At 32.6% G+C, this 12667-nt stretch overlaps 1 protein-coding gene across 2 annotated transcripts; it reads right to left on the minus strand.

Annotated features, from left to right (window-relative positions):
* Positions 1-375: 375 nt before the first annotated feature.
* Positions 376-5015, minus strand: LOC132270926 (actin-97). Of its 2 annotated transcripts, none has more exons than XM_059772144.1 (5): positions 4818-5015; positions 2505-2577; positions 1923-2316; positions 852-1465; positions 376-746 (listed from the first exon to the last, which is right to left on the minus strand). In XM_059772144.1, the coding sequence occupies exons 2-5, from the start codon at positions 2562-2564 to the stop codon at positions 681-683; spliced, it is 1134 nt and encodes a 377-aa protein (XP_059628127.1). In that variant the 5' UTR covers positions 2565-2577; positions 4818-5015; the 3' UTR covers positions 376-680. The 2 variants fall into 2 exon arrangements, with proteins under 2 accessions (XP_059628127.1, XP_059628128.1); XM_059772145.1 differs by having other exon boundaries at positions 2505-2646.
* Positions 5016-12667: the final 7652 nt, after the last annotated feature.

The raw sequence follows: 12667 nt of genomic DNA on the forward strand, positions 1-12667 counted from the left end.
TATATTGACTATAAACTCAATTAGTGTATTTTATTTATATTTTGTTAATATTATTTGAAAAGAAAAGAGTTAATTGAATAAATTAAAAACAACAATTCATTTATAACACGATTGAGACTCGATCAACAAATTTAATCTGTTAGAAAAATAATATATTTGCCAAGCAAGAATTGATCTTCACTTACATAGTGAAGCAAATTAATTCCGACTATTGTTCGACAATTCTCCATAATGGTTCGAGCATGCATTCCCAAGCTAACAATAATAACCAACACGAGCACATTTTCATGACCATGATGACTACCCTGTACTTATAAGCATCATTCGAACTAATCCAGTAGTATTCTGAAAGTGTCCATAATAGAATCCGCTAGGAAGTAGAAAGATATAACAAATTTATCAAAACCATTAAGTAGCATGGCAACATATGAAAACTCTCATTGACTGAAATAAGTTTAAAATGGATAGCATAACAACAGTATAAAATTCTAGAAATCAATAAAAATTAAAAGAATTAGACCATCCTCGCAATCGACTCTCAAACCTCTGAAAGTCATCAACCCAACATGAGAATAACAGGCATGCAACACGAAGCTAGAATGAAGGGTTGCATAAGCTGGCTGCATTTCTTTCCCATAAATAGGAAGCTTTTTCCTTCCAACATTTCTTTCCTTGGACAATCAGAAGCATTTCCTATGCACGATAGATGGCCCAGATTCGTCATATTCAGCCTTTGCTATCCACATCTGCTCCCAAAAAAAATGAGTCAGTCCAAACAATCAGAAATCATATGAGAGCAACTCAAAATAAGTTTCTTTAATGCGGAGATACGAGCATAAAAAGGAACAAACCTGCTGGAAAGTGCTGAGGGATGCCAAAATGGAGCCTCCAATCCAAACGCTGTACTTTCTCTCAGGCGGTGCCACAACCTTGATCTTCATGCTGCTTGGTGCTAGTGCAGTAATTTCTTTGCTCATTCTGTCAGCAATGCCCGGGAACATGGTGGAACCACCACTGAGAACAATGTTGCCATAAAGGTCTTTCCTGATGTCCACATCACACTTCATAATGGAGTTGTATGTGGTCTCATGTATTCCTGCTGCCTCCATTCCGATCATAGAAGGCTGGAAAAGTACCTCAGGGCATCGGAAACGCTCGGCACCAATGGTGATCACCTGTCCATCAGGCAGCTCATAACTCTTCTCTACTGCAGAGCTGGTCTTGGATGTCTCCATTTCCTGCTCATAGTCAAGGGCAATGTAAGCCAGCTTTTCCTTCATGTCTCTCACAATTTCACGCTCGGCTGTGGTGGTAAAAGAGTATCCACGCTCGGTTAGAATTTTCATCAAAGAATCAGTTAGATCCCGCCCAGCCAAGTCAAGACGAAGGATGGCATGTGGGAGGGCATAACCCTCGTATATAGGGACTGTATGGCTGACACCATCGCCAGAGTCCAGCACAATACCTGTACAGGAAAGACACAATACACGAGGTTGTGGTAAAAAAAATACCCACATCAAAGTTTCTATAAAATGAGAAACATAGAGTGCATCATATCCACAAATTGCTTCACAAGATATCAAATTCCATTGCAACCATCTATGGAATTCTGCCGCCCCTCTAGAAACCCACTAATGAAAGACAAACTAAACAAATAGAGTTAAGTTTCAACATGCAATTGTCAAAATCAGAACTTTTTCAGTGCCATCTTATGTTATGTGGGCACTTGAAATTCAAGTTGTATGATTCACTGAATTTCAAGTACCAGCCTAAGTAAAAGAAAATCTCAATACTAATTGAAATGCATGGACAAGTTCAACAAGCAGCAATTTTGGGTATTTGAAGGTTGCCATGTTATCACTGCCAGACGAACCAACTTTGCTCAAACACTTACTGGCCAGTCAACAGATTGAATTGCTTACCAGTTGTGCGACCACTGGCGTACAAGGAAAGAACAGCTTGGATGGCCACATACATAGCAGGAGTGTTGAAGGTCTCAAACATGATTTGCGTCATCTTCTCACGGTTAGCTTTGGGGTTGAGAGGCGCTTCAGTCAAGAGAACAGGATGCTCTTCCGGTGCAACACGGAGTTCATTGTAGAATGTGTGATGCCATATCTTCTCCATGTCATCCCAGTTGCTCACTATACCATGCTCAATTGGGTATTTCAACGTCAAAATACCACGTTTGGATTGAGCCTCATCTCCGACATATGCATCTTTCTGGCCCATGCCAACCATCACACCAGTGTGGCGAGGGCGTCCAACAATACTAGGGAACACTGCTCGTGGAGCATCATCTCCAGCAAATCCAGCCTAAAAGATAAAATTACAATTAGTAGTCTCAAACTCAATTAAAGAAAAAAAAATGCAAAACAATTGGTCACAACTTTCCAAAAAGCACTTTACTGGAAAAAATAAAATAAAAAACTTTCCAAGAAAGCATTAACAGATTAGCATCTAAAACACAAATCTCACACAGACAAAGAAAGCTTGTTTCATACCTTCACCATTCCTGTCCCATTATCGCAAACGAGTGGCTGAATGTCCTCACCGTCTGCCATCTTTTGCTACCTCCTGGCAAAAATGAAGCTTTAATAAGAACAAGAACACAAGGTGATGAATCGCCTTTTTGCTTATTTGTGTCTGCAATAGCATATCAGATATATATTATATAAATGCCACATGGACTGATGATATTAACCAACAATTTTGGCAGGATGTAGGATATCAATGTAGAAACATGGAACATACCAACTCAATTCAGTTATTTACTCTCAAAAGACGAATGCAATTGAGTCATGGGAAAAAACTTGCTTACAGATGGTATATGAAGAAATGCAACACACAAGCAGCCATATTGTGGTAAGAGAAAATTGAAAAAAAAAAAAAAGGAAGAAGAAAAGGATTTAGTATGAATAAAGATAACACACAAAATAATGTGGAAATAAAACACAAATGCACTAAAAATATTGCACATCTTGTCCTGAAAGTAAGTCACAGTTCTCCAAAGGAAGTTAATGAAAAAATATAGCAATGATTAATTATCTAGAAAATAAAACAGGTACTGTTCAAGCCTAACCATCTAACATCAATAACTGATTAATTCAAATAAAGCAAGATGGAAAAAGAAGGCTCCATATAGAGTTACAATTTCATTGCAGTTTGCAACAGCATGTGGTACAGATTGATTCTGTCCAAAAAAGGTAAAAAATAAAAAATAAAGAACCGTATATCATATCAAAAACAACTAAACAATGGATCATATTCTGCTATGAAGGGTCTGCTTACTCAACAAAAGAATTCTAGAAACAGTTAAACCATAAAACATGTTTCGTTTAGCCTCCATTCATTTCAAATGATAATTAAGGAATGCTTAACAAGTCTCTCTGTCTGCTTTGAAGGAGAAAGTTATAATAAGCAAGAATATTTGCTACAGAAAAAAAAACTGGAAAGTCATAACAAGCAGGGCATGTGGAAAATTGAAAGTCAAGGAAATATGAATGATCTGAGCAATGAGAGAGAATAATCATGAAGACCGTTATACTTGCATATAAAACACTGATCAGTTTTTCTTTTAACAAAAGGACGTTTGGAGAACGGCAACAAGAGAAATTTTCTTTTGTGAATCGAGAAATTGGCTAATTTCAATTTCATTTAGAATATTTCCATTACCTGCTGTTTTGGACCGCCGAATGGTGGTGAAATTTAATAAATGCAAAGATTCGACTAAACCACAATGACGCAAAGATCATACCTTTTTCCAGTTTTCTCTCAGTTCCTTTCTTACTTCCACTTAAAGAAACATGTTTCATGAAAATTAGAAGCCTTTCATTGTGAGATCATTTCGCGGAATCACTATCACGGTTTATTTAATATATATCAAATGGTTATAATGGGAAAAACTCTGTACACTTCATGATTGAAGACGGGAAAATCAAAAGAAAGTTAATTATAACAAAAACACAAATATTCCCTCATTACTATAAGATATATAGCATTTCTTTCGATGGTCAATCAAATGATCACGGAATTTTACAACACATGCAAAGCAAATGCAATACTGCAACTAAAAAATTTTCATGAAACACTCTAATACTCCCATACAAAATACTATGTTTATTTCAATTCCATCAACGAGAAATATTTCAGATCTAGAATGATCAATCTCAAAATATAAATAAATAATATTCGCAGTAGAATTTCCCACATAATCAAAATAATAACAAAAGTGCTTGAATAAGAGGACCAAGGTGCAAGAGTAACGAATCATCATGTGGTGCAGATTGCAGATGAACATTAATTCACAATTAATTTATGAACATTGTACACTCAGATTAAAATGAAGTGCAAAAGTGCAAAGGGTACGGAATTTTCCCGGGAATGATAGGACCGAGAAACAAAATATTTAGCATATGAATATGAATTAACAACTAAGAAACAACCCAAAAATATTTAAGTTAATCATGAAAATCTAAATGCTAACTACAAGCCTACATCGAATTCCAATACAGATCCGTCAGCAAAATCAACTAGTCTACCTTCGTCCTAGGTCAAGGTTTCGAGAATGGTGTAAAGAAATGAAAAAACAGCAAAATCAACAATCAAAAGACGTTAAAACAAAATCTCCCACACATCATATATAGGTAATAAGAACAAATGCATAACAGCTCAAACAAAATCAAATAGGAGCTTACATAAATAATCCAGATATCAACTCAAAACCGATATCACCAGATTAAGATTTTCCGTTTAAATAAATCAGACTACGAATGAGATCCAACTGATATAAGCGAAGAATGCGAGTGAATTCATACCTTTTGAAACCCTAGATTTCACGTTGACGCAGAGACAGAAACGTTCTCTGTGAGAGAGGGAGAGAGTAGCGAGACAGAAGGAAACTCTATCAGAATTCAGAAATAAGAAGGTTGCCTTATAGGAAGAGAGGTGACGCGATCTGAGGCGTTGGATTCTGATACAGTCTGGATGTACGGACACGGAGACACGTCGTGAGGCTATGATGATGGGTGGGTGGTGTGCACAGCTTGATATCTCCTTCAGCAAAAATAAATAAATAAAATGATAATAATTAATTAATTAAATATTTCTCCTTCATGATTTTCACTTAATTTATTTTCATTTTTTAAATTCTATAGAATTGTAATATTAGGTTACAATTGAATTGGGTTGAGACAAAATCATATAATGCTGGACTTGTCTATTTTGGAATTGTTATTGATTTAAAAATGATTTCAAATTAAAGAAAAAAAAAGTTATAAAATACAAATTTGCCCAAGAGAATACTGATATGTAGTCTGATTAATGAAGAATTATCATGTTTTATTATCAACAAAATGCGAGGTTTTTTTACATGGTAGGTAACCGCAGATGTTAAAAAAAAAAAATTCAAAACCTAATTGCAATTCTAAAAATGTTTATTTAATCATTGCCAAAAATAGATTTGTTGCGAACAAAAAATATAAATGTGGTATGCATATAGAGCATATAACTTACATTTTTTAAAAAAATAACAATAATAATAATTAAATTAAATTAAAAATAAATAAAATTAACATTCAATATTTGAGTAAACAAAAAAAGAAAAATAATAATTAAATGTGAAATGATTGGAATGTCCCTTTTTTTTTTCCCTTATATATAAGGGCATTATTGAAAGAACAAAATATAGAATTTTTTTATCTTAAACATGACTAAATTTGTAATGAAACAGTGACCTCAAATCTTTTTTTTTTTTCTTTTTTTTTCAAACTTAACTTACTCATGTACCCAAAAAAAAAAAAAAAAAATTGTGCGCCATATTTGCTTTATATATATTTCCTTATCTAATTAAAAAAAGATTTATTAAAAAACTCATAATATATAGGTAATTTGAGTTTTATAAAAACTCTTCTATATAACTTATATTAATTAATAAAAATGAAAACTCATAACAAATAGGTAATTGGGGTTAGAGTTTTTATGGAAACTCTTTAAATATTATTTTTATATCAATTAATTTTTTTTATATTAATAAATAAATAATGAAAAACTGAAATTCTTTACAAATTCTTTACAATTTTAATAATATAGTATCAAGTCAATGAATATAATTATTAAATATTTTATTTATCTACTAAGACATATATAATTTTTTTTAACTACTCTTTTTATATCAATTTTAATTTTTTTGTATCATAAATAAATACTAAAATAGTGAAATTCTTTACATTTTTAATTATAGTATCAAGTCAATGAATATAATTGTTAAAACTAATGGGCTAATGGCTTAGTGTAACAAAGGTCATTTTGTCCCACATCGGAATCGGATGGGAAAGAGATTGGGTATAAATGGGTGGGTATACAGCCTTACCTAACAGTTCGAGCTTTTGGGTAAATGGGCAAGCGCCCACCCGTTACAGTTGGTATCAGAGCCAAACCCAGTCCTTGATCCGCTGCCACGCCAAGCGCTCGGCCTGGAAGGCGTCCGGGTGAGTCCACCCGGATAGGCAGGGTGGCCCAACCGCAACGAGGGCGTTGCGAGTTTGGGTGGGGGAGAATGTAACAAGGGTCATTTTGTCCCACATCGGAATCGGATGGGAAAGAGATTGGGTATAAATGGGTGGGTACCCACCCGTTACACCTAGCGATATCTCTTACCTCCTAAAAGGAACACCTAGCGATATCTCTTACCTCCTAAAAGGAAGTCAGAAGTTCAAGTCGCAAATATATATATATATATATATAAAGAAAAAAAAGGCTAAAACTCTCCGAATGTGATTTGGCTAAGCCTGAATTAAAAAAAAAGAAAGAATCCTCTCTTAAATGCTATACATAAATAAAGAAGTGGAGCCCTTCACTTACATATATTGTGCATAAATAACCAATTAACAACATTGATTAAGTAATTCACTGTAACAAATCGATGCAAATATCATTACTCAAATGAAAAAAGGAAAAAATAAATAAATTATTTGTTCTTAGTGTTCCATAAATTTAAATTTACAAAGTAAAAATTCATAGAATTATACAAATATAGTATTATATATACTTTGTATAAATCAAATATTTATTGTTTTAAAATTTATATTAAGGAATTTTTAATCTATAATCTATTCATCCTTTTAAAGTTTTACGAAATGTATTTGTCTTTTTAGAGGAAAAGAAGGGTCGAGAGTAATTTTACAAAAAGGTGATACTTGAGGGGAAGTGTTATATATATACAATTTTAGAGACTTTTTAATTTTTAGTTTGTGAGAGAAAGAGAAAGCAGAGCACCATATATATTTTTTTAATCTTTTTTTCTTTCCTTTTTATTTTTTTATTTTTATATATATATTTATTTATACCATGTAAGAGGGGAATCTTTCTTTTTTAATTTTGACGTGATTTAGTCAAATCAGATTCAGAGAGTTTTTGCATTGTCTCTTTAGCGTTTCTACTATGACATTTATTTATTTTTTATATCATTTTAAATATATATTTTTATATTAATAAATAAATACTGAATATAATTATTAAATATTTTATTTTTCTACCATGACATATATAATTCTTTTTATATATTTTCTTGTCTAATTAGAGAGACTAAAATATTTATTTTCTTTATATTTTTCCTTGTCTAATTATATTTTCTTTTATTAAAACTCATAAAAAAATAGTTAATTTGAGTTTTATAGAAACTCTTTTGAACACCTTATATTAATTATAAATTAAAAAAAACTCATAATAAATAGGAAAAGGAAATTTGTGTCAGAGTTTTATAGAAACTCTTTTAAAAACTCTTTATTAATAAATAAATATCGAAATACTGAATGAATCTTACACTTTTAATAATAGTATGAAGTCAATGAATATATTTCTTGTCCGAGACTAAAATATTTATTAATTTTATATATTTAATAACTAATTGGATTTTCTTTTATTAAAAAACTAATAATAAATAAGTAATTCAAGTTTTATAGAAATTATTCTAAACACCTTATATTAATTTAAAAAAATAAAAACCTCATAATAAATAGGTAATTTGGGTTAAAATTTTATAAAAACTCTAATTACTTATTTATTATGAGTTTTTATTTATTTTTAATTAATATAAGGTGTTTAGAAGAATTTCTATAAAACTCGAATTACTTATTTATTATGAGTTTTTTAATAAAAAAAAATTCAATTAGTTATTAAAAGTGTAAGATTCATTCAGTATTTTTATATTTATTTATTAATAAAGAGTTTTTAAAGAGTCTATAAAACTCTAAAAACTCTTTTAAAAAGTCTTTTATATACCAACAGGCCTGTAACCTAGCGGTACAAGGCTCCTACTTCTTAAAGGGAGGTTAGGAGTTTGAACCTCAGTATGTGTGAGTCCCAACTAGGAAAAAAAAAAAAAAAAAAGTCTTTAATATCAATTAAAAAATATATTTTTTATATTAATAAATAAATACCGAAATACTAAAACTCTTTACACTTTTAATAATAATATAAATATATATATATATATATACACACACACATATATCCTATCAACACTTGCATCCTATCAACACTTGCATCATTTATCCCACCAACACTTATATCGAGACATCTACTAATCTAATTTTCAACACTTGTTGCCTTGAAATATATATATATATATATATATATTTATTGCATCGGTTTTGAAGACAATCAAGCAACTTGAACCGATAACAAATGAGTAGCATTTCATAACCATTCCTTCTTTCTTTTTAGGACAATGCTTGTATCCAACCAAGGTCCAACCAACTGATGTGGCCCCAATAGAATTGTAACATGTGTCCAAAATAAAAAATAAGGTTTAAATTAGATATTGCCCAATTTTTTAAGTTTAACCCATTGCTGCGAGTTTTTTTTTTTTTCCACAAAAAACCATCTGATAATGGGTCTCTCTCTCTTTTTTTCGTTCTCACAAACACCACCACAATCGGCGGCACCATCACCACCACCACCATGTATTCTGACAAATGAATGACCACCTACACCGCTATAATTGGTGGTGCCATCACCACCACCACTGACGCCCTTGCCAGCTCATCTTCGACTCCTCCGTACCCTCTTTCAACTTTGTCATCGCCAACGACCTCGGTCTCCACGCCATATCCTTGATTTGAAAAACCAAACATTAGTCTTAAACTCCAAATTGACACACACCATACACAGAGGAAGCAGTCCCACATAAAAGGCCATCAGGGACCCTTTTCTCCATCACATAGTTGTCATCCAACTTTTTTTTCTTTCATGCTTCCAATTCCAGCACCTGTAGGTAAAATCTGTTTCTAGGAGCACGCATTTGTGGCCTTCAGGTTTTGCTAAATTTCTTGCAAATTTTTTGAAAACAAAATCCAAATTCAATCTGCTAAACATCTAAATCCAGTTTTCCATGCAAATGCAAGCGCCCATGGCGCACGCACACACACACACCACATACACACTTATCCATTAAAATCAGGAGGATTACTGTATAATTCTCAAATATGAAAACTGATAAGCACGCCAGCCAGTAATCTTGATGCATATTCAACTCGGATCCTAATCTACAACAAGCTTACAACAAGAAGGTCTACCCTCTTCAGATGAGGGTGCTTCGCAAGGGCTCAGTTAGTCATAATTAGAGTAGCAACCACAAGAAAGACATAACCTGCTATGATCTGTGTAGCAATGTTGAAACCTAGCCACTGATAAATCTCCGTGGTGTGATTTGCTTTGCGCAAGTCACAATATTGAACAAAAACCCACATGGGATTTGGCTCTCGCCGTTGCCATCAGGGCTTTGAAGATTCCTCATAAAGATATAACAATAGAAATTGGAGATTTGACAAACCAACCCGAACCCAAACCCAATCTTCATTTGAAGGTCACTTGCAGGCGTGTAAAGTGGGTGGATTCATGTAGTAAGCAATATAAGCACTGAACGTCCAATGATGCACTCAATTTCAATTTATCTAAAAGCTAACTTGTTATACTGTAACATCAACAATTTATCTAAAAAACTAAAAAAACTGATCCATTATAGCAAACAAGAGAGTGAAATTCTAGTGCGTGATGAAGACTCACAGCCAGACTTATATAACTTCAAAAATTCATAGAAAATTCAATTTCCAACTAAATTGTATCAAACAAAATTCCACCAGTACGATTTTCAGTGTAATTCAATATCTCAAAAATTCAGAGTCAAATCATTACAATAAGTCAGGAAAATCGCAGTCCGAAATCCCTAGTGTTCAGCTCAAATTCCCATAACAAGGCTATATTCCATATTAAGAAATTTTTTTCCAGCAATTTTCAGGAACCCTGACACAGAAATTTTAGAGCCAAGTTCATGTTTTTCACAAAGCATCAATTATCCAAAGATTGCAATTTTTGGATAATAATATATATGTGTGTGTGTGTGTGTAATCCATTAATTAAAAACCATACATAAAATCAAAAACTTTCTAACAATGCAGAGACTGTCAGATAAGACAGATAGTTTTAGCAATTATCTAGAGATAAGTAAACCTTTGAGTCAATAGTCTCTTAGCTCTTACAAGATGTTTGGCTTCCAAAACATGATTCATATGTCAATGTTGACTGATTTGGTGTTCAATATGTCTAACAATCAAATAAATATTCAAAATATGTGCAGCAAGAAGATTATGTTCCAACCATAACTTACAACTTCAAAGACAACAAGAGGTGGACAAAAAAAAAAGGATGCCCACTTCAAAGACCAACATAAAGATTAAAGAAGCATCTCTATCATTCTTAATATCATGATTTAATGAAGGAAGAAAGAGTTCAGTCAATAGATAAAATTGAAAAGCTGTCCTTCATACTTTGGCATATTGTATACTCTTGAATCATGCAAGATTTGGGAATCAATTAAGGACAACTTCTAGATAGTCTAATTAATAGTCTACTTATTGCACGATCACAACAATTTATGTCATTCTTGTGGATGGCCAGGGAAAATAGAGTAATTCACTTCTTTTCCTTCAACTTAAGTCATACAACTCATAAAAATCATACCAGTTCTTTTAAATAATATGAAAGAACAATGGACACATCCAGCCATATTTCCCATCAGAATATATTTTTTGGAATAGCTAAGTACATGTTATACTAACACAATACATAAAGATAAAAAGTCACGTGAAAATCACAATTTCACTCGCTTGCTTTGACCATGTTCATCTAATTTGGGTTCTTCCTGACACAGTTTGGATCTCTTGCTTTTAAAACTCCACACAGGCTCGCCCAACTCAACTAGAAATTCCAACTATTTGGGATCAGCTAGAATAAATTTTTTTTTTCATTCCGCTCTATTTAGCTTCATAACCAGAAAATTTCTAAGATATGTGTTTGAAAGGTCAACAGAAGTTTCTGTGCTAGACCCCAGGGCTTTGGACCACTTAAAAGACAAACCTGAACATAGTAGGGGGACTTTGAAACCATAACATCAAAATCAAACCCAAATCAGATAACAAATTTAAATATTTAGCAATTATAAAGGATTCAGAAAAAATATATATAGTTAAAACCATTAATACTGACCACCATTATATCCATTTTAAATTTGAAATCCACATGTCAGTTAGAACCAACACACACCACAATATTGCTCGATAGCTATGAGTAGTATCAATTCACTCCGTTAGAAAAGAATACCCATGTAGAATCAGCTATATCTGTATCCTCCTACAAAAAAGAGTCAGAATTTATCAATTTTTTACTATTATTTTTTACATGGAAATTGAAAGTGACACGAGATACACTCAACCTGAGTCGCTTGGATGGGGAAGGGAGGTAATAGAAGTGGAAAAAGTAAGTAATACAAAAAAAAAAAAAAAAAAAGGGTTCCTATTAGAAAGAATGCTGAAACTTAACAATTTGTTCAATTTTAAGATAACCAGACTATTTACGAGAATCTTTCATGCCCACATAGTCAGATGGCCAAAGAAGAATGATTTTATTTGTTTTGGTAGCTTTTTTCATTCAAGCTGTATATTCAAGGCTCTTTGATGACTGCAGACTAAATCCTCAGCAGAACCTAATTGGTAGTGTTTTTTACTGCCTGTACCCAAGAATCATTTGTTCACATATACTCGTGCAAGATAATATGTCAAACCAATTAGAGTATTCCGCCACGGTGCAACATACCACCAAGTCAGCATATCAGCTGATCCTTAGCATTAATCAACTACTGAACAAAGAAAAATCAAAACCTATAATCAAATAAAACTAAGGCACAGTTGAGAAACAGCTTAAAAGTCAGAGAGCTGAAGAAACTTAATTTACTTCATATAAATTATCATTAGACGAATTATGAATTATGCCACTTGTGTGGCTTTGAAGTCTTTTATCCTAACAACTAACTAGGATCATCTGCCATGAAACAAACCTACAGTAGTTTCTTTAATTATCTGAGAAAAATAAAATTGTAAGGCGGTTATTAGCTTCACAGATATTCAAGGTATCTACAACATACTCTAGAATCCAAACTGTAACTTCCAACGAATCCAACCCGACCTCTAATAAACCTACCTTAAAATGTGGCAAGAAAGATAAAGCACTTTCCCTTTACTTGTTTGCAATTTTGTCAAGAGCCAACCCAAAAATAGCCTAAAAACATGGCAAAGCAAGGCCTAGCACAGGAGGGCATTTGAATATGGATCCA

The sequence above is a fragment of the Cornus florida genome, unplaced genomic scaffold, assembly GCF_030987335.1.
Source record: "Cornus florida cultivar Cherokee Brave unplaced genomic scaffold, ASM3098733v1 CherokeeBrave_3.0.0_Hap2_Chr08, whole genome shotgun sequence".
NCBI lineage: Eukaryota > Viridiplantae > Streptophyta > Magnoliopsida > Cornales > Cornaceae > Cornus > Cornus florida.